This window comes from Oncorhynchus gorbuscha, linkage group LG19, assembly GCF_021184085.1.
Source record: "Oncorhynchus gorbuscha isolate QuinsamMale2020 ecotype Even-year linkage group LG19, OgorEven_v1.0, whole genome shotgun sequence".
Taxonomy (NCBI): domain Eukaryota; kingdom Metazoa; phylum Chordata; class Actinopteri; order Salmoniformes; family Salmonidae; genus Oncorhynchus; species Oncorhynchus gorbuscha.
The window spans coordinates 4,029,362-4,052,563 of NC_060191.1; the positions used below are offsets into that span (position 1 = coordinate 4,029,362).

Genomic DNA, 23,202 nt, shown 5'->3' on the forward strand with positions numbered 1-23,202 from the left:
ACACACACACACACACACACACACACACACACACACACACACACACACACACACACACACACGACCATGTCCATAATGACAGTTACACACACACACCAGCCCCATTAACATGACCATAATGACAGTTACACACACACACCAGCCCCATTAACATGACCATGTCCATAATGACAGTTACACACACAAGCCCCATTAACATGACCATGTCCATAATGACAGTTACACACACCAGCCCCATTAACATGACCATGTCAATAATGACAGTTACACACACCAGCCCCATTAACATGACCATGTCCATAATGACAGTTACACAGAAAAAAGTGTGTTCAAAAGACACCCAGCAGAGTTTAAACATTTAAGTTATTATATTTTATTACAAAAGTACAGTGAGCAATTCTTAATCCACAACAGGTGTGTTTGTTAGAAGTCATCCTGGTTGCTCCGTGCGTCTCGTAGGTGTGTGAGTGATGCCAGGACCTTCTCTGTCGGTCTCCTCCCTAGCTGCTTCCCCCCTCTGGTCCTTACACTCACCATGCCACCCACACACTCCTTCTCACCTACCACTGGACACATACACACACACACACAGAGAGAAATAAACAATTATTGAATCAATATGTTTACAAACTGTGTCAGTTTATTTTTAATCTACAGTAATCTAATCCATGTTCACCCACGCACTCTTACCAAATATGTAGTTGTACTGGGCCAGCTGTGCAGAGCGGATTTTCTTATTTAAGGTGGCACCATGGTCATCATCCGCGTCAGCCATGAAGCCGGCCTCGCGGAACTGTCGGACCACCTTAACAAGAGCAAAACACACATCACTCACAGTGGTGGTAGAGGAGACAGGAACCAGGCTACGGTAGAATAACAGATAGGAGGGCACCTTTTAAAATCCACCCTGAGGGCCGAGACACTGGTGGCTGTATTACCTGGCTATGTATCATCATGACAGACCCCAGATCAGCAGTGTTGATAGATTCTCCTCCCCTGGGGCTACATGCAGATTACATACAGGAGGATGTATTGGCAATGTTGTGACTGGCAGGCTTTTTACAAGACAAGTCAAGACAGAAACAGGAGCAGTGTCCTGATAAAGGCCTCAGAAACATTACATGTCTATATTCCATGTTATCTCCTGTGTCTGGTCTTACCTGCTGCTGGCTCATTAATCATGTGGCAGATGGAACTTGTAGAATATATTGACATGCGAGTAGTGGCATGTACGTACCTACCTTTGTTTCATTGTTGGTTCCCATGTGTTAAATAAATGAAAACCTGATCACAAAATTAACCTCAGATCAAGTCCTTTTCAGAGTCAAGATGAACCGTGTATGGGTACAGTATTGGATTAGCCTTCGACCTCTGGAGTCATTGAGGGGTACAGCTTTTGATGTGTGCTGAGTCATGTTGTGTTTGGTCGCGTGTGTGAGTATGGGGGGAGGGGGGGGGGGTTGATTTCAGCCTGCAGTACAAGGGCCATGTGTATAATGTGTCTCAGAGCAGGAGTGCTGATCTAGGACCAGGTTCCTCCTTTCCATGTAATCTTAAGACTTGAGATCCAAAATGCAAAACTGACCCTAAATTAGCACTCCAAATCTGAGACACTTGATACATATGGCCCCAGATCTGATATTATGAGTCCTGACCTGTTGCACGTACGACTCACTACCTCCCCCTACAGGAATAATCATGACCTGCGCTGGAGACAACCACAGAGGCCTGAAAGAGACCGAAAGGAAAGAGAAATGTGGGTAACCAAAGCGGAATCATTTTAGATTAATCAAATCACAGACATAGAAACAGACACACTTCTCACCATTTCCCCCCAAAATTCTCAGCCAATATAGCGATCATGCGTTCCAGTGATCCCAGAACTGCTCTGTGGATCATCACTGGCCTGTGGGTCTCTCCATCCCCCCTGAGAGCGAGGGAAAGGGTGAAAGAGAGCAAGGGAGAGAGAGGGTGAGGGAAGAGAGAAAGATGTTGGGAGAAAGGGGTAGAGATGATCACTTCAGTCTTAAAGCTACAATAACAAAGCAGACACCCCACCTCTGAAGGGATGAGCCTGGAGAAATGTAACCACTGAAATTCAGAGCTATGGATGCAAGGACTGACCATCCATGATATCAACATGCGTTTAACCTTGTTATGAGGCTATACAGTGTTTATTTATGTTGTTTACAAACATTGTCCAGTGTCTGTTCTTTTGCCCAGTCTGAGATCAGGCTTTTTCTTTGCAACTCTGCCTAGAAAGCAACCATCCCAGAGTCTCCTCTTCCCTGCTGACGTTGAGACTGGTGTTTTGCAGGTACTATTTAATGAAACTGTCAGTTGAGGACTTGTGAGGCATCGGTTTCTTAAAGTAGACACTAATGTACTTGTCCTTTTGCGCCGGGACCTCCCACTCCTCTTTCTATTCTGGTTAGAGCCAGTTTGTGCTGTTCTGTGAAGAGAGTAGTACACAGCATTGTACAAGATCTTCAGTTTCTCACATGGAACAGTCTTCATTTCTCAGAACATGAATAGACTGAGGAGTTTTAAGAAGAAAGTTTTGTTTCTGGCCATAATCAAACCCACAAATGCTGATAATCCAGATACTCAACTAGTCTAAAGAAGGCCAGTTTTATTGTTTTTTAAGTTTTCAGCTGTTCTAACATACTTGCAAAAGGGTTTTCTAATGATCAATTAGCCTTTTCAAATGCTAAACTTGGATTATCTAACACAACGTGCCATTGGAACACAGGAGGGATGGTTGCTGATAATGGGCCTCGGTATACCTATGTAGACATTCCATTATTTATTTTTTAAATCAGCCGTTTCCAACTACAATAGTCATTTACAACATTATCTATCTCTACAACCTTTTCCTGATCAATTTGTTGTTATTTTATGGACAAACTTATTTTGTCTTAGAAATATCCTTGTTTTTGTAATTGACTTCAAACTTTTGAACGGTAGTGTGTGTGTATGTATATGTATGTACAGTTGAAGTTGGAAGTTTACATACACCTTAGCCAAATACATTTAAACAAATTTTTCACAATTCCTGACATTTAATCCTAGTAAAATTCCCTGTCTTAGGTCAGTTAGGATGACCACTTTATTTTAAGAAAATGTGAAATGTCAGAATAATAGTAGAGATAATTTATTTCAGCTTTTATTTCTTTCATCACATTCCCAGTGGGTCAAAAGTTCAGTCAATTAGTAGTTGGTAGCATTGCCTTTAAATTGTTGAACTTGGGTCAAACGTTACAGGTAGCCTATCACTGTCAACTGCGTTTATTTTCAGCAAACTTAACATGTGTACATATTTGTATGAACATAACAAGATTCAACAACTGAGACAAACTGAACAAGTTCCACAGACATGTGAGTAACAGAAATGGAATAATGTGTCCCTGAACAAAGGGGGGGGTCAAAATAAAAAGTAACAGTCAGAATCTTGTGTGGCCACCAGCTGCATTAAGTACTGCAGTGCATATACTCCTCATGGACTGTACCAGATTTGCCAGTTCTTGCTGTGAGATGTCACTCCACTCCTACACCAAGGCACCTGCAAGTTCCCAGACATTTCTGGGGGGAATGGCCCTAGTCGCGAATCCGACCATCACCCCTGGTGAGACAAAACCGCAACTCGTCAGTGAAGAGCACTTTTGCCAGTCCTGTCTGGTCCAGCAACGGTGGGTTTGTGCCCAAAGGCGATGTTGTTGCCGGTGATGTCTGTTGAGGACCTGCCTTTACAACAGGCCTACAAGCCCTCAGTCCAGCCTCTCTCAGCCTATTGCGAACAGTCTGAGCACTGATGGAGGGATTGTGCGTTCCTGGTGTAACTTGGGCAGTTGTTGTTGCCATCCTGTACCTGTCCCGCAGGTGTGATGTTCGAATGTACTGATCCTGTGCAGGTGTTGTTACACGTGGTCTGCCACCGCAAGGACTAACAGCTGTCTGTCCTATCTCCCTGTAGCACTGTCTTAGGCGTCTCACAGTACGGACATTGCAATTTATTGCCCTGGCCACATCTGCAGTCTTGCCTCCTTGCAGCATGCCTAAGGCACATTCACGCAGATGAGCAGGGACACTGGGCAGCTTTCTTTTGGGGGTTTTCAGAGTCAGTAGCAAGGCCTCTTTAGTGTGCTAAGTTTTCATAACTGTGACCTTAATTGCTTACCGCCTGTAAGCTGTTAGTGTCTTATTGACCGTTCCACAGGTGCATGTTCATTAATTGTTTATGGTTTATTTAAAAAGCATGGGAAACAGCATTTAAACCCTTTACAATGAAGATTTGTGAAGTTATTCAGATTTTTACTAATTATCTTTGACAGACAGGGTCCTGAAAAAGGGATGTTTCTTTTTTTGCAGAGATTATTATATATTAATATATATATCTAAAAATGGATGCAACAATTTAGGATTCTAGCTTTAAATTCACTCAGTCTAATAACATTGCCAGCCATGTGCAACCCAATTAAATCTACCATTAGTTAAATAAGAACAGAAGCTGCATCAGGGAACATCCCAGAACACAAAGGTTGAACTGACATAGATGAGTGACTCACCCCACATACTGCAGGTCAAATCTGATTGGTAGCTGGAAGTCCAATTGGATGGTGGCACACTGGTGCTGTCGACCAATGGCGTCCTTGATCTGGATGTCAATCTAGGACAATTGGAAGATGTGGAAGTGTGAGAGTGTTAATAACATGGCTTTGTTCAGGGCGGGTTGCAGCGTTACACAACGTTCAGACAGAAGGGTCTTGTGTAACTGACCTTTGGCCCGTAGAACGCTCCATCTCCTGGGTTGAACTGCCAGCGCTCTCCAAACTGCTGCAGACTTCTCTCCAACTGCTGCTCAGAGAGAAAGAGGTAGCGAGAGGTAGTGAGAGGATTTCTTCATTGAGCTTCTCCTCTCTGTGTTAATTTTCTGAGCTTTACTCCACAGAGGAAGAGGCAGGGAGCATAAACAGCAGCAACAGAACAGACAGGGTTTTGAGTTTGTTACATCCACATGGCCATATATCAACCCGGATTGGATATAGTTGGGCAAAAAAGTATTTAATCAGCCACCAATTGTGCAAGTTCTCCCACTTAAAAAGAGGAGGCCTGTAATTTTCATCATTGGTACACTAACTACAACAGACAAAATGAGAAGAAAAAAACCCAGACAAATCACATTTTAGGATTTTGAATGGATTTATTTGCAAATTATGGTGTACAATAAGTATTTGGTCAATTACAAAAGTTTCTCAATACTTTGTTACATACCCTTTGTTGGCAATGAAAGAGGTCAAACATTTTCTGTAAGTCTTCACAAGGTTTTCACACACTGTTGCTGGTATTTTGGCCCATTCCTCCATGCATATCTCCTCTAGAGCAGTGATGTTTTGGGGCTGTTGCTGGGCAACAAGGACTTTCAACTCCCTCCAAAGATTTTCTATGGGGTTGAGATCTGGAGACTGGCTAGGCCACTCCAGGACCTTGAAATGCTTCTTACAAAGCCACTCCTTCGTTACCCGGGCGGTGTGTTTGGGATCATTGTCATGCTGAAAGAGCCAGGCACATCTCCAATGCCCTTGCTGATGGAAGGAGGTTTTCACTCAAAATCTCACGATACATGGCCCCATTCATTCTTTCCTTTACACGGATCAGTCTTCCTGGTCCCTTTGCAGAAAAACAGCCCCAAAGCATGATGTTTCCACCCCCATGCTTCACAGTAGGTATAGTGTTCTTTGGATGAAACTCAGCATTCTTTGTCCTCCAAACACGAGTTGAGTTTTTACCAAAAAGTTGTATTTTGGTTTCATCTGACCATATGACATTCTCCCAATCTTCTTCTGGATCATCCAAATGCTCTCTAGCAAACTTCAGATGGGCCTGGATATGTACTGGCTTAAGCAGGGGGACACGTCTGGCACTGCAGGATTTGAGTCCCTGGCAGCGTAGTGTGTTACTGATCGTAGGCTTTGTTGTTTGACCCCATGGGGTGAGATCTTGCGTGGAGCCCTAGATCAAGGGAGATTATCAGTGGTCTTGTATGTCTTCAATTTCCTAATAATTGCTCCCACAGTTGATTTCTTCAAACCAAGCTGCTTACCTATTGCAGATTCAGTCTTCCCAGCCTGGTGCAGGTCTACAATTTTGTTTCTGGTGTCCTTTGACAGCTCTTTGGTCTTGGCCATAGTGGAGTTTGGAGTGTGACTGTTTGACGTTGTGGACAGGTGTCTTTTATACTGATAACAAGTTCAAACAGGTGCCATTAATACAGGTAACGAGTGGAGGACAGAGGAACCTCTTAAAGAAGAAGTTACAGGTCTGTGAGAGCCAGATATCTTGCTTGTTTGTAGGTGACCAAATACTTATTTTCCACCATAATTTGAAAATAAATTCATTAAAAATCCTACAATGTGATGTTCAGGATTTTTTTTCTCATTTTGTCTGTCATAGTTGAAGTGTACCTATGATGAAAATTACAGGCCTCTCATCTTTTTAAGTGAGAGAACTTGCACAATTGGTGGCTGACTAAATACTTTTTTTTCCCCACTGTAAGTGTCCATCATTATGATTACAATAGAGGCTATGTGCTGGGATTTATAGATATCACTTGTGGGACAGTAAACACACATTTACACAGCTGGCTCTGTGCGTGTACATCTGTCTGTATGTTGTGTGTGTGTGTGTGTGGTGTGGTGTGTGTACCTGCTCAGCATGGTCCCACAGTGCAGGCTCCCCCAGGCAGGGTGTAGGTCGGGTGGAGAGGAGACAGTGGAAGGAGAATCCAAAAACTCGATACACACTCCTCACAAAGTCCAAACACGCTATGATCTCCTCCTCCAACTGACAGAGAGAGAGTGTGTGTGGGGGGGGATGTTAATGCGAGTGTAGCGAAATGCTTGTGCTTCTAGTTCCGACAATGCAGTGATAACCAACAAGTAATCTAACTAACAATTCCAAAACTACTGACTTATACACAGTGTAAGGGGATAAAGAATGTACATAAGGATATATGAATGAGTGATGGTACAGAGCAGCATACAGTAGATGGTATCGAGTACAGTATATACATACGAGATGAGTATGTAGACAAAATAAACAAAGTGGCATAGTTAAAGTGGCTAGTGATACATGTATTACATAAGGATGCAGTCGATGATGTAGAGTACAGTATATACGTATGCATATGAGATGAATAATGTAGGGTAAGTAACATTATATATGGTAGCATTGTTTAAAGTGGCTAGTGATATATTTACATCATTTCCCATCAAATCCCATTATTAAAGTGGCTGGAGTTGGGTCAGTGTCAATGACAGTGTGTTGGCAGCAGCCACTCAATGTTAGTGGTGGCTGTTTAACAGTCTGATGGCCTTGAGATAGAAGCTGTTTTTCAGTCTCTCTGTCCCAGCTTTGATGCACCTGTACTGACCTCGCCTTCTGGATGATAGCGGGGTGAACAGGCAGTGGTTCGGGTGGTTGATGTCCTTGATGATCTTTATGGCCTTCCTGTAACATCAGGTGGTGTAGGTGTCCTGGAGGGCAGGTAGTTTGCCCCCGGTGATGCGTTGTGCAGACCTCACTACCCTCTGGAGAGCCTTACGGTTGAGGGAGGAGCAGTTGCCGTACCAGGCGGTGATACAGCCCGCCAGGATGCTCTCGATTGTGCATCTGTAGAAGTTTGTGAGTGCTTTTGGTGACAAGCCAAATTTCTTCAGCCTCCTGAGGTTTAAGAGGCGCTGCTGCGCCTTCTTCACGACGCTGTCAGTGTGAGTGGACCAATTCAGTTTGTCTGTGATGTGTATGCCGAGGAACTTCAAACTTGCTACCCTCTCCACTACTGTTCCATCGATGTGGATAGGGGGGTGTTCCCTCTGCTGTTTCCTGAAGTCCACAATCATCTCCTTAGTTTTGTTGACGTTGAGTGTGAGGTTATTTTCCTGACACCACACTCCGAGGGCCCTCACCTCCTCCCTGTAGACCGTCTCGTCATTGTTGGTAATCAAGCCTACCACTGTTGTGTCGTCCGCAAACTTGATGATTGAGTTGGAGCGTGCGTGGCCACGCAGTCGTGGGTGAACAGGGAGTACAGGAGAGGGCTCAGAACGCACCCTTGTGGGGCCCCGTGTTGAGGATCAGCGGGGAGGAGATGTTGTTGCCTACCCTCACCACCTGGGGCGGCCCGTCAGGAAGTCCAGTACCCAGTTGCACAGGGCGGGGTCGAGACCCAGGGTCTCGAGCTTGATGACGAGCTTGGAGGGTACTATGGTGTTGAATGCCGAGCTGTAGTCGATGAACAGCATTCTCACATAGGTATTCCTCTTGTCCAGGTGGGTTAGGGCAGTGTGCAGTGTGGTTGAGATTGCATCGTCTGTGGACCTATTTGGGCGGTAAGCAAATTGGAGTGGGTCTAGGGTGTCAGGTAGGGTGGAGGTGATATGGTCCTTGACTAGTCTCTCAAAGCACTTCATGATGACGAAAGTGAGTGCTACGGGGCGGTAGTCGTTTAGCTCAGTTACCTTAGCTTTCTTGGGAACAGGAACAATGGTGGCCCTCTTGAAGCATGTGGGAACAGCAGACTGGTATAGGGATTGATTGAATATGTCCGTAAACACACCGGCCAGCTGGTCTGCGCATGCTCTGAGGGCGCGGCTGGGGATGCCGTCTGGGCCTGCAGCCTTGCGAGGGTTAACACGTTTAAATGTCTTACTCACCTCGGCTGCAGTGAAGGAGAGACCGCATGTTTTCGTTGCAGGCCGTGTCAGTGGCACTGTATTGTCCTCAAAGCGGGCAAAAAGTTATTTAGTCTGCCTGGGAGCAAGACATCCTGGTCCGTGACTGGGCTGGGTTTCTTCTTGTAGTCCGTGATTGACTGTAGACCCTGCCACATGCCTCTTGTGTCTGAGCCATTGAATTGAGATTCCACTTTGTCTCTGTACTGACGCTTAGCTTGTTTAATAGCCTTGCGGAGGGAATAGCTGCATTGTTTATATTCTGTCATGTTTCCGGTCACCTTGCCCTGATTAAAAGCAGTGGTTCGCGCTTTCAGTTTCACGCGAATGCTGCCATCAATCCACGGTTTCTGGTTAGGGAATGTTTTTATCGTTGCTATGGGAACGACATCTTCGACACACGTTCTAATGAACTCGCACACCGAATCAGCGTATTCGTCAATATTTTTATCTGACGCAATACGAAACATGTCCCAGTCCACGTGATGGAAGCAGTCTTGGAGTGTGGAGTCAGCTTGGTCTGACCAGCGTTGGACAGACCTCAGCGTGGGAGCCTCGTTTTAGTTTCTGCCTGTAGGCAGGGATCAGCAAAATGGAGTCGTGGTCAGCTTTTCCGAAAGGGGGGCGGGGCAGGGCCTTATATGCGTCGCGGAAGTTAGAGTAACAATGATCCAAGGTTTTACCACCCCTGGTTGCGCAATCGATATGCTGATAAAATTTAGGGAGTCTTGTTTTCAGATTAGCTTTGTTAAAATCCCCAGCTACAATGAATGCAGCCTCCGGATAAATGGTTTCCAGTTTGCAAAGAGTTAAATAAAGTTCGTTCAGAGCCATCGATGTGTCTGCTTGGGGGGGGGATATATACGGCTGTGATTATAATTGAAGAGAATTCTCTTGGAAGGTAATGCGGTCTACATTTGATTGTGAGGAATTCTAAATCAGGTGAACAGAAGGATTTGAGTTCCTGTATGTTTCCTTCATCACACCATGTCCCGTTAGTCATGAGGCATACGCCCCCGCCACTCTTCTTACCAGAAAGATGTTTGTTTCTGTCGGCGCGATGCGTGGAGAAACCCGTTGGCTGCACCGCATCGGATAGCGTCTCTCCAGTGAGCCATGTTTCCGTGAAGCAGAGAACGTTGCAGTCTCTGATGTCCCTCTGGAATGCCACCCTTGCTCGGATTTCGTCAACCTTGTTGTCAAGAGACTGGACATTGGTAAGAAGGATGCTGGGGAGTGGTGCGCGATGTGCCCTTTTTCGGAGTCTGACCAGAAGACCGCCTCGTTTCCCTCTTTTTCGGAGTCGTTTTCTTGGGTCGCTGCATGCGATCCATTCCGTTGTCCTGTTTGTAAGGCAGAACACAGGATCCACGTCGCGGAAAACATATTCTTGGTCGTACTGATGGTGAGTTGACGCTGATCTTATATTCAGTAGTTCTTCTCGACTGTATGTAATGAAACCTAAGATGACCTGGGGTACTAATGTAAGAAATAACACGTAAAAAAACAAAAAACTGCATAGTTTCCTAGGAACGTGAAGCGAGGCGGCCATCTCTGTCGGCGCCGGAAGAGGGTTAAGGGTTAACTTAGAGATGAGTGAGGAGGAACAGTTGATTTATTGACTGTTCCAGTGATTGGATTAGCCAAAGTGGAAAACAAACCTCACAATATCATGTGAATCAGTGCGTGTATAAGCGCAAGTGTGTGTGTGGTTTAATGGGATAAGGGAATCATTGGGGGAGTCAGGGATACAATCACACTTTTTCCCACTGTCTGCTGTCCTAGGAATTCCAGGGTGGAAAATGTGAGACAAATAGCCAAAAAGGTTCAAAATGACAGGAATTGTGTGTGTGTGTGTGTACCTGCTCAGGAGTGCAGAAGATGTGTGCGTCATCCTGGCAGAACCTGCGGACCCGGGTGAGACCACCCAGAGCGCCGGACAGCTCGTTCCGATGCAGTGCCCCGAAATCGGCCCAACGCAACGGGAGCTCCCTCCATGACCTTACACGCTGCTCAAACATCAGACTGGAACAGAGAGAGCTGTTATTGAGAGGTCCTGAACAGTGTGTGGGGCAGAGTATGACAGAATGTAGGGGTGTGTGTGTTCTCACCAGTGTGCAGGACAGTTCATGGGTTTGAGTGCATAGGTGTGTGTGTCACCGGTCACAGTAAACATGTTTTCACTGTAGTGTTCCCAGTGACCCGAACGCTCCCACAGTGCAGTGTTGTATAGAGTAGGGGTCACAACCTCATGGAAGCCACGCCTCCTGTACTCAGTCTGGGGGGGGTGGAAAGAAGGAAGGGAGAAGCAGAGGGATGTAACATCTTAATTATTACAGACATATTTCTTCTCTGTGCGTGTGTCATCCAGGGTTATTTTGAAAACAGACAGTCACAGTGTAGTAATTGCAGTGATTTCCTGACTACAACAGGAGTGTCCTGAGGTTACCGTCAGGGTAAAGACGGTACCGTCAGGGTACCGTCAGGTTACCGTCAGGGTAAAGACGGTACCGTCAGGGTACCGTCAGGTTACTGTCAGGGTAAAGATGTCTGAATGAGCGGCTGTGTGTGTGTGTGTGTGCATGGAAGCGTACTTCGCTGATTGTTGTGGCCATTCTATTCTAAAATCATAAAAAATACCAGGGGGTGTTAACCTGTCTAGGACACACGTTCTGTTATCGGAACAACCCCCCCCCCCCCCCAACATTCCGCTGGAGAGGTGGCGCGGGATATAAAAAATATTTTTTAGAAATATTTAACTTTCATACATTAACAAATCCAGTACAGCATATGAAAGAAACATCTTGTTAATCTACCCATCATGCCTGATTTTTTAAATGTTTTACAGCGAAAATACATATATTTATGTTAGATCACCAAATCCCCCCCCCAAAAACAGCCATTTTTCCCAGCCAAAGATAGTCACAAACGCAGAATTATAGATACAATTAATCACTAACCTTTGATAATCTTCATCAGATGACAATCATATGACATCATGTTACACAATACATTTATGTTTTGTTCGATAATATGCATATTTATATCCACAAATATCGGTTTACATTGATGCCATGTTCAGAAATGCCTCCAAAATATCCGGAGTAATTACAGAGAGCTACACCAGATAACAGAAATACTCATCATAAACTTTGACGAAAGATACATGTTTTACATATAATTAAAGATACACTGGTTCTTAATGCAACCGCTGTGTCAGATTTTTTTTTAACATTACGAAAAAAGCATACCATGCAATAATCTGAGACGGAGCTCAAAAGTAAATATATTTCTCCGCCATGTTGGAGTCAACAGAAATACGAAATCACATCATAAATATTCCCTTAACTTTGGTGATCTGTCATCAGAATGCAGTGCAAGGAGTCCTAGTTCCACAATAAATCGTTGTTTTGTTCCATAATGTCCATTACTAGTGTCCAATTAGCTGCATTTGCTACCACGTTTAGCTCACATGCCCAAAAGCTGGCGCTGGTCCAGGCGAACTCGGACGAAAACTTCAAAAAGATATATTCCAGGTCGAATAAACTGGTCAAACTATTTAGAGAATCAATCTTTAGGATGTTCTTTTCATATATATCCAATAACGTTCCAACCGGAGCATTTGTTTTTGTCTACAGTCATGGAACTCATGCGATATCAACAGAGAATTGCGCAACCAGGAAATGGCATTCTGCCAGGCCAGTGACTCATTCCCCTCCTGTTCAGTCAAATTTCACACTAGAGGCTTCATTCCACATTCTACTGAATGCTGACATCTAGTGGAAGGCGTAGGAAGTGCGAACAGATCCATATCTTTTTTGGATGTGAATAGGCGATGACTTCAAATTCAACCAGCCTTCAGAATTTCCACTTCCTGTTTGGAAGATTGCCTGCCCTATGAGTTCTGTTATACTCACAGACATAATTCAAACAGTTTTAGAAACTTCAGAGTGTTTTCTATCCAATAGTAATAATAATATGCATATATTAGCATCTAGGACAGAGTAGGATGCAGTTCACTATGGGCACACAATTCATCCAAAGTGAAAATGCTGCCCCCTATCCCTAATAAATTCACTCTGGATTTCCATAGTGTGCTTATAGAGCGCTCTGGGCATTCGTCAATTCAGAGCGTTCAGCTCTAGGAGCTTTCAGAGCACACACTGGACGCCCTGACCGAGGAGTAGGGTTGATCGAGCGTTCTGACCTCACAACGGCAGTTAATCACCCAACTGGCTAAAGTTGGTTAACTTGCTAGCTACTTCCAGACACAAATGAGAGAACACCTCACTGACCATTTTACTCACCCTAGCAGAGCTGGTTAGGCTGTCTGCATGTTATCCAGAGTGTTGGTGACTAACTGTGCTGCTTGCAACAATTAAATTACGTTTATTTGACGACGTTTACTGACACCGGTCATGTTCAATGGGGGTTGCGTGTTCGTTAATTCATCAGTTATTCTCCACTCTGGCACACTCAGACGAGAGGAGATCGCCAGAGTGAATGAACTAATGGCTTTAGAACAGCTAACATGCTAGCACCTTATTCTTGACATGGTGGTGATGTAACAGTACGAGTGTCTGACAGTTCCTTATGAAATGACCCGCTGTCAACAAACAAAACAGTGCAGTGAATTTAAAATACATTTTTACTGATTAGCATTTGGGATAATGTGTATTCAAGTCGGTACTGTGTATGTGTCAACAAATTGGATCTTCATCAGTTTTGAAAACGATCAGAATTCAACAGCATAATGTGGAAGTGTCAATTATCACGTAGCAACGGCTATAGAGGAGAAAGTGGTGCTCTCAGAACGTTCAGACAGAGACCGCATTGGCCCAACTCTCTAGATACTGTTTCACTCTGGTTTCTGCCATCTTAGATTATCAAGTTTTCAAAAATGAGCTTCTACATCCAACGATTTCACCAGTCTGTAACATGGATGGCACCGAGACATCAGTATCTTCCTGCAGGACCTTCAAATCCCATCATCAATGGTTCGAATCATGGTGTATTCTCACGAAGATTTGGTTCATTGTTGAGTTTGGTGTACTTCTCAACATTCCTTGGTTAGCATGCATTTGGGTACATATAGAACTGGTTTTGTGTGAATTTAGGTCTGGTCCTGACCGAGTTTCTCAGAGATCTTGCAGTGTGAGTGGCACTGGAAGCCCCTAAACATGGCCAGCTGCTGGCATCACAACCAGCACCTGCCTGAGCAGGAGAAATTACATCCGTTTCACAAGCACATGGAGCTGAAGCGCAAGGTGGAGTTCTACAGGAGATTTAGGAGGGGGTTTTACGAGCAGCGTGTGAGCTCAGGGCCCAGTTCTGGATTTGGCCTGTCAGAAAGTGTTTAATGCATAGAAATAGAATGAATAGAACTGGACTCCTAATTCAAGTTTATGGTTTGACCATTCTATTTCTATGCATTTAACACTATCCCATAGATGAAATAGAGACTGGGACCAGGAGACCAGTGGCATTTTTCTGATGGGGAAACTACAAGCCATTCCAGAGGTGTTGGAGTTGGCTGCAGAGATCAGCTTCCTGTGTATATCTGATCTATTTTGTAGAAGCAGTAGCTAGTAAGATAGAATTGGTAAATATAGTACATTTGTGTGTAAGTTAGTCTATTTTATATCAATAAAAATAAATAATATTTCAAGCACAACAATTGTGATGCGTCTGTGTGTGCGCGTGTGTTACCTTGATAAAGTCAGCGAGTGTGTTGTAGATGTGAGCTCCTTTAGGCAGGAAGAAGCAGCTTCCAGGACTGACGTCATTAAAGAAGAACAGCTCCTGGTCCTGGAGGCAAAACACACCTCCCCCATATCACTATACTCTCCATTTGAGACACTGTCGCACTTGCCTCTCAGTTAGCCAAGATGCTAAGCTAGCCTGCTAAAATAGGTTAGTTTGTTAGCAATATTTTCTACACTACTCCGCTAACTACAGTAGCGCTGTGGTACCAATGACAACCTGTCTCCAGTTGTTTATATATCTATGCTTATTGGGCCTAGATCTTTTTCTTCCCGCTCCCCGTCCACCTCACCTTGCCGATGCGTCTGTGGTCTCTCTTCCGTGTCTCCTCCTGTTCCCTCTCCCACTCCTCCCTCTCCCTCTCTCCTGGGAAGGCCACACCCATCACACGCATCACGCCAGACGTGCCAACAGGATTGGTCAACGTTACGGGAGACACCTGAACAGAAAGAGGGGGGGACAGACAAGACAGAGTGTAACAGAGAAAGAGAGTAGCAGAAGAGAGAAATATACTGAAACCAAAATATAAAAGTCAACATGTAAAGTGTTGGTCCCATGTTTCATGAGCTGAATTAAAAGATCCCATAACTGTTCCATATGCACCTAAAGCTTATTTCTCTCCATTTTTGTTAACAAATTTGTTTACATCCCTGTTAGTGAGCATTTCTCCTTTGCCAAGATAATCCATCCACCTGACCGGTGTGGCATATCAAGAAGCTGATTAAACAGAATGATCATTACACAGGTGCACCTTGTGCTGTTGTCAATAAAAGGCCACTCTAAAATGTGCATTGTGTCACACAACACAATGCCACAGATGTCTCAAGTTTTATAGGGAGCGTGCAACTGACATGCTGACTGCAGGAATGTCCACCAGAGCTGTTGCCAGAAAATGTCATGTTAATATCTTTACCATAAGCCGTCGTTTAAGAGAATTTGGCAGTAAGTCCGACCAGTCTCACAACCGCAGACCACATGTATGGTGTCAAAAGGGCGAGTGGTTTGCTGATGTCAATGTGAACAGAGTGCCCCATGGTGGCGGTGGGGTTATGGTTTGGGTAGGCATAAGCTACGGATGGACAATTAACACAAATGCATTTTATCAATGGCAATTTTAATGCACAGAGATATCGTGACGAGATCAACTCTATGCGAAGCAGATGTGTCGCACTGCATGAGGCAAATTGTAGTTTAAGGCATCTGTGACCAACAGATGCATATCTGTATTCCCAGTCATGTGAAACCATAGATTAGGGTCTGATGGTTTTATTTCAATTGAATGATTTCCTTATATGAACTGTAACTCAGTAAAATCTTTGAAATTGTTGCGTTTATGTTTTTGTTCAGTATATATAGTAAAAATAAAGAAAACCCCTTGAATGAGTAGGTGTCCAATATATATAGCCCCAGTCAAGAGTTGACACACCTACTCATTCAAGGGGTTTTCTTTATTAGTACTATTGTCTACATTGAAGAATAATAGTGAAGACATCACAACAATGAAATAACAAATGGAATCATGTACTAACCAAAATAAAGTGTTTAACAAATCTAAATATATTCTAGATTTTAGATTATTCAAAATTAGCCACCCTTTGCCTTGATGACAGTGTTGCACATACTTGGCATTCTCTCAACCAGCTTCACCAACAGTCTTGAAGGAGTTCCCACATATGCTGAGCACTTGTTGGATGCTTTTCCTTCAATCTGTGGTCCAACTCATCCCAAACCATCTCAATTGGGTTTGAGGTCAGGTGATTGTAGAGGCCAGGTCATCTGATGCAGCACTCTATCACTCTCCTTCTTGGTTAAATAGCCCTTACACAGCCTGGAGGTGTGTTTTGGGTCATAGTCCCACTAAGCCCAAACCAGGTGGGCTGGCGTATTGCTGCAGAATGCAGTGGTAGCCATGCTGGTTAAGTGTGCCTTCTAAACACCATCACCAGCAAAGCACTCCCGCATCATCACACCTCCTCCTCCATGCATCAAGGTGGGAACCATACATGGGGAGATCATCCGTTTACCTAGTCTGCGTCTCACAAAGACACGGCGGTTGGAACCAAAAATCTAAAACTTGAACTCATTAGACCAAATGACAGATTTCCACCAGTCTCATGTCCATTGCTCGTGTTTCTTGGCCCAAGCAAATCTCTTCTTCTTATCGGTGTCCTTTAGTAGTGGTTTCTTTGCAGCAATGTAACCATGAATGCCTGATTCACGCAGTCTCCTCTGAACAGTTGATGTTGAGATGTGTCTTGTTACTTGAACTACACAAAGCATTTATTTGGGCTGCAATCTAATGTGCAGTTAACTCTAATGAACTTATCCTCTGCAGCAGAGGTAACTCTGGGTCTTCCATACCTGTGGCGGTCCTCATGAGAGCCAGTTTCATCATAGACCTTGATGTTTTTTGCGACTGCACTAATTAAAATGCATTCCAGGTGACTACCTCATGAAGCTGGTTGAGATAATGCCAAGAGTATGCAAAGCTGCCATCAAGGCAAAGGGTGGCTATTTTGAAGAATCTCAGACATAGAATATATTTTGATTCGTTTAACACTTTTTTGGTTACTACATGATTCCATGTGTCATTTCATAGTTTTGTCTTCACTATTATTCTACAATGTAGAAAATAGTAAAAAATAAAGAAAAACACTTGAATGAGTATGTGTTCTAAAACTTTTGACTGGTAGGTAGTGAGTAATATATATATATACACACACACACACACACACACACACACACACACACACACACACACACACACACACACACACACACACACACACACACACACACACACACACACACACACACACACACACTCACTACCTACCGGTCAAAACTTTTAGAAAATGCAACAAAGATGGCTGGGATATATATATATATATCCCAGCCATCTTTGTTCCATTTTCCCCTTGGGACAATACAGATTGACAGGATTTCACTTGGTGGGGCTGGAAACTGGTCACTGACAATCACAACATCCCGTGGCTATTGCTCTCCCAGCATGGAAAGTGGAAATTCCATTCTGACCAGTACAATACCAGTATGGCAATTCCACTTTGAAAGCAAACAGTAGTGCTGAGCGATTAACCAAAATGTTGGTTTTTAGATCAACTACTTGACCAACGTCAGTTCAATTATTTGAATTTGATTTAGTTCATTATTTTTTCTGTGAGCTCGATGTGCAGTTTCTGTAGAGATAAACCAGATCATCAAACCGAAACTGAACAGACCTCAAGCACTAATTGCTCAGCATCAGCAAATAGGTCATTGTTGGCATCACAGGCTACCAAGCTACAGTTCTAATGGTTCTAGGAAAAAACCAAGAAACTTTTTGTTACGCTTGTCTTCCATGTGACATGTTGTTCTGACTAGTCTCCTGTTAGTCTCCAGTGCGTCGTTTAACTGGCTAGTGACTGTCATTTACCAGTAAGGAATTTCCAGTGTGACCTGTGCAGCCCCAGTACACATTAGTATCAGGAAGAGGTCAGAGTTAATGGCTATATTGCATGGTAATGTCACAGCCCATGTTATGAGTTAAACAGTAACAAGGTTTCCATCCAGCCTTTTTATGCAAGTAAAGTACATGTTGGATAAAAACATTTTAAAAGTAATACCAGGCTGGATGAAAACAGCAAACTTTACAAATGTAGACAAAACATGCTAGACAAGGTGAGATCTGTTTGTGTGTAAAATTAAAATGGCGGTGGAAATGCTTTTATGCAAAAATATGTATATAAATAACCATCATATCGAAGTAAACTTGGAGTCACGCGATGACAAGTCTGTGTGGTCCTCCCACTACGACACGTTCAGGAAAGCATGCAGTTTATTAGAGTACAGATTAAATAAGTTATTATGAACTTCAGAGTGGTGAAAAGGCAAGGTAGTGAGCTTGATGCTCCTTCCCAAATACTGTATCAAGGGTCTGATGCTTGGCTGCCTTTTGACAAATAAAAAAGAATCTTGCTATTTTGTCCATAATAATCTCATAATTTAGGCTATACCCACACTATGTGCCAGCTGTTGGCTACAGCACACATGCCCAGACCAGAGTGGGAACATTCACTACATAACTCAACATGGTTTGTGACAAAACCATCAGTAGAGATGAAAATGCGATGGAAACCCATTTTATCCTGTACATTCAATTTTTACATCCAGTGTAGTTTAGATGTCATGAGAAGAAGACAAGAACTGTATATTCCTTACTGAACTGATATGCAGGCAGGTTGACACACACACACACACACACACACACACACACACACACACACACACACACACACACACACACACACACACACACACACACACACACACACACACACACACACACACACACACACACACACACACACACACCTGCAGCATCTTGAAGACCTTGAGGAGACCAGTGTTAGGGAGGAGAGGACCATTGCAGACTCCTATGCTGTCTCCACACCTGACCCACACACGGAACAGGAAGAGATGGACATATCATCCTAGTATACAGTCATTTCTCCTTAAACAGACCATGACTGTAGCATTACCATGAGGTGTGTTGTATCAGGCTGTGAGATGATGAGCAACAAACCTGTAGACTGTGACAGTAGGACCACTCATCTGTTCTTCAATCAACTGGAGTCTCAGAGCATTGTCCTAGATGACAGAACACAGTCAGTTAGTACACGTACACACTAGTGTATCACAGCCACACCCCTTGAATTACAGACATTCCTAGATGACCATTACAGAGGTTAAAGGCAACACATGTAAACAGTCAATTCCACAAGCTGCTACAGGTGGGAGCAAAGCAACACACCTACATTCTAGAATACTGTGAGCCATAACCGTAATGCCATCAAATGTCTCATTCTGTACCAACTTCATACTATCCCTGCGTCATTACACCGACGAACCAAACACTCTAAGCCAAATACATTTAGTGCAGGTAAGGTCCAAAATAGTACTGGTATTGATCCAAATGCCTGTTTCCAACCACAATGGCAATGTCCTAAATGGCACCCTATTCCCTATATAGGGAACTACATAAGAAATAGGATGCCATTGCAGATGCAGCCAATGACAGACAAACAGAGCCAATGACCTCTGACCTGGAAGAGCTCTGTAACTTCCTGCCTGTTCAGCTCCAGTCTGGAGAGAGGAAGCTTCTGGCCAGCGGCCTCCTTACATCTCTCCTCTAGCTCAGCTAGGGACAGGGCACTGGGAGAGAGACCAGGGGTAAGTACTGTTTCTCTGTGTATACAGTGCATTCGGAAAGTATTCTAACCACAACTTTTCCACATTTTGTTACGTTACAGCCTTATTCTAAAATTGATTCAATAGCCCCCCCCCCCCTTCAATCTATACACACTACCCATAATGACAAAGCAGAAACAGGTTTAGACATTTTAGCAAATGTATCCAAAAAACCCCACAAAAAAAACAGAACTATCCCATTTACATGATAGCTCCTCCCAGGAGCTCTGTTAGAGAACAAATGCATCCTTCCTTCCCGCCTTCCCCCTTCATTCAAAGCAGCTTTTCTATCTTAAAGGAGTGTGGTTAGTGGGGTAAAATGTAATGGCTAAGTTGCTTTGGATAAAAGCATCTGCAAAATGGCATATATTATATTACAAAGAGAGGGAAATGTCTTACCTGTTCTCCGGGAGGTGGTCACAGTAGAGGCCAGACTCTGACACGCCCTCTCTGCACACATCCACCCCAAACACCCTCTCTAACACCCACCCCACAACACACGCTCCTGTCCTCCACACCGCCTGGGGGAGAAAGGCAGAAAATGAAAGAGATGAGCGAGAGGGGATAAGATAGAGAAGAGGTCAACCTCTGCCTGCTCTACATGTAACATCTTCTATTGGGTTAGATGAATGAGAATGTCCTTAGTAAGTACCTGTTTGCCCTCTGTGGTGTTGAAGCCTAGCAGCTGTAGTTCACAGTCAGCCTCTAGGGGGCGAAGCAGCTCCCACAGCTCTCCATTCACCCTGCAGACCAGAGCACCTTTCACACTGCAGACAGAGTGTTGGAGGGTTAGAGACAATGTCAATGTTTGCTTACACCTATCCAATTTCACCTAATTCCAATCTGAAAGCAAAGAGATGGGACACCTATGTGTCCCAGGGACTGAGAAAGGCCTGTAGGATTCTGCAGGGAGTTACTCAGGCTGCATTTAGACAGGCAGCCCAATTCTGATATTTTTTTACCAATCAGATCAGCTCTGAAAACAACCTGATCTCATGAATCAAAAGACCAATTAGTTGGAAAATAAGAGAATTGGGCTGCCTGTGTTCTGAGGGATAAACTGTGCTTGAATTGGACAGAAGCTCAATGGAGCAGAGTACCAGCACCTCAACATTTCTACTGCTTGAGTTCCTGCACCTTTTATAGAATATTAGCTCAAAAGTAATTCAGTGTTCCTTTACCTAAATATAAAACCGTACCGGCACTCAAAATAAGTATCAGCACCTATTGAATTGAAGTCAAGCACGGGGGATAACCCTTCCCTGACTTTTGGGATTGTGAATAATACATTATAAAAACACACACACAATGTCTGAGAGGCTAACCGTGCGTTTTGAGCGATGATTGAGGGCGTGGTCACGCCTGTGGTGCCATTCATCGTCCTGCCATCAGCCAATCGGACGCTGAAGGCCTGTTTCGTAGCGCCGCTTGTCCTCTGCTGTCCCTGCCTCTCTCTGAGAGACTCAAAGACCCGCACGCGCTCAGACAAAGCAGGGGATGCCTGTATCTAAAAAGGCAGGGGGGAAGAAATTAGGAAAGAAGAGAGCACAGGGTCAATATGAACAACAATACAAACGACAGGGATCATACTATTACCATATAATCGTTTTAAATAAAATATTTACACAATATGGCATTCATAACAAAACGTATGGTATTATGATCATACATACATTAGTAGTTGTATATTTTAGAGATAGAAAGGACCCAATAATATGCTAAATTGAGAACTGTCCCCTCCCACCAACACCCCTAAAAAAAGTGTAACCTTGTGGTCACACAGACACAAATAACATGACAGTTTACAGCGCAGTCTTGTCTGGCCGTCAGAACACTCTCAGGGCTATTCATAGATCCATCCAATGGTTTGTCAGAGGACACGCCCACACCTGTACCTGAGCGGTCATAGGACAATGCCACACCACTGATTTGGAGAAGGCTGGCTACACAAACCCAATGATACTGTACTCAGCAGGCCAGTAAAGCTACATTTCATAACAGAAAACGGTTTAATAAGGTTGCACACCTTGCTAAAGAGCCTCTGACAGTGAAGCACTGCTCGAACTGACGGCCGACAGACGGGAAAACGTAACATCACGGTCACGAGCATCCTTAATCCACCGGTTTCACCGAACACTTTCCACAATCATGACATTTCACACTCGTTGTCCCTTACACTGCAAGCGGCCATAATACCGGAAGAATGAAGTAGCTGGTGAAGAAAAGTGATTGGCCAGCAAAGGAAGAGGGCGGAAACTTGATGGTGGCAAGTGCGCGCACGTTGGTGAGCGTCAACAATGAAAGCGCGCTCACCGTTCATTTATACACCTCAGTGGCGCCCACTAATCAGTACTTAACATTCGGATAGATCACTTTCAGGTAAACGAGACGAACTTCACAGCATTAATCTAAAACCAACTATCCATGAAAATGACCTGAATCAATTTAACATAGGTATGCTCAATTTGGTCAAATTACGCCCAAGATCAAGAGTGGAGCGTTCAAGAAACTCATCCCAATATGAGAAGATCACTGCATCTGTGCAGCGCCTGAAGAGAATTGGTCAACGGTGAGGCAATCGGGTTGGTCCCTGTGAGAGCCAGCAAGTAACACACATCCATTCATTGATTTGCCGCATGAAGAGAGCGGAACAGAGCAGAGAATATTGTAGCTCAGAGCACCGTTATTAGGCTATTACACACGCATAGCTCAAAAGTACTCGTCTCTGACGCGGGGCAGAAATTAGGCTACTTTCAACAGACTTCTGGAAGGAATAGTATGAATAGCCTCGTTTACATTGTTTTAATAAATAAAGTAGAATATAAAAGTAGCATATAATTAGGATTAGTTTAAGAAGCCTTGCCACTGGCATCTCAATTCGTACAGTCAAGACACCAGTAAAGAGCGCATGGTGATATGATCAATGGGGTTTCGTTATTTCTTTCCACATAAAGTATATTGGTTCAACGCTCATATTGGTTGTAGACGTCTGTGTATAATAGTTAAGACATAACTTGGTCATTTTATTTTACCGATATACAAGTAAATATGGTTTCATTTATTCTACATAAATGTAAATAACTTAAGTAAAATATACTTCAAAAGAGTTACATAGTGTTGATGTACAAACAAACGTCAATATGATTTTAGAGAAAAGGGGGATTTGCAAGTGACGCAGACTGGCTCCTATAAGAAAAAATATTGAAAGAACGCTTGGGGGCGCCAGAGTAAATTAACTGGGGATTTAGGACCACCTGTAAAGTGTTACTGAAAATACACTGAAATGGGTAGGTCCCTGGGTAGAATGCCCTAGTGGGTGGGACCTTGGATCTTCTCCTCAAATACATTTGAGGAGGGTGAGAAGATAAGACACAAGGAATCACAAAAATACAAATTGAGTTAAAGCCTTAGAAATCAGGCTGCCCTAAAATTCACAGGTTACCCCAAATACTGATTCCAAAAT

General features: G+C 43.7%; 1 protein-coding gene across 3 annotated transcripts; it reads right to left on the bottom strand.

The window, feature by feature from the left end:
- Positions 1 to 355: 355 nt before the first annotated feature.
- On the bottom strand, positions 356 to 21,955 carry LOC124005809 (threonine--tRNA ligase 1, cytoplasmic-like). 3 transcript variants are annotated; one of them, XR_006833692.1, is made up of 19 exons: positions 21,766 to 21,955; positions 21,065 to 21,246; positions 20,392 to 20,506; positions 20,139 to 20,260; positions 19,595 to 19,703; positions 19,075 to 19,139; positions 18,864 to 18,942; positions 14,785 to 14,931; positions 14,439 to 14,537; positions 10,841 to 11,007; positions 10,592 to 10,754; positions 6,703 to 6,840; positions 4,777 to 4,854; positions 4,566 to 4,666; positions 1,826 to 1,927; positions 1,656 to 1,728; positions 939 to 1,002; positions 691 to 805; positions 552 to 566 (listed from the first exon to the last, which is right to left on the bottom strand). XR_006833692.1 is itself a non-coding variant. In XM_046315373.1 (18 exons), the coding sequence occupies exons 1-18, from the start codon at positions 21,847 to 21,849 to the stop codon at positions 424 to 426; spliced, it is 2,082 nt and encodes a 693-aa protein (XP_046171329.1). In that variant the 5' UTR covers positions 21,850 to 21,954; the 3' UTR covers positions 356 to 423. The 3 variants fall into 3 exon arrangements, 2 of the variants coding, with proteins under 2 accessions (XP_046171329.1, XP_046171330.1); XM_046315373.1 differs by lacking the exon at positions 939 to 1,002 and having other exon boundaries at positions 356 to 566; positions 21,766 to 21,954; XM_046315374.1 differs by lacking the exons at positions 552 to 566; positions 691 to 805 and having other exon boundaries at positions 812 to 1,002.
- Positions 21,956 to 23,202: the final 1,247 nt, after the last annotated feature.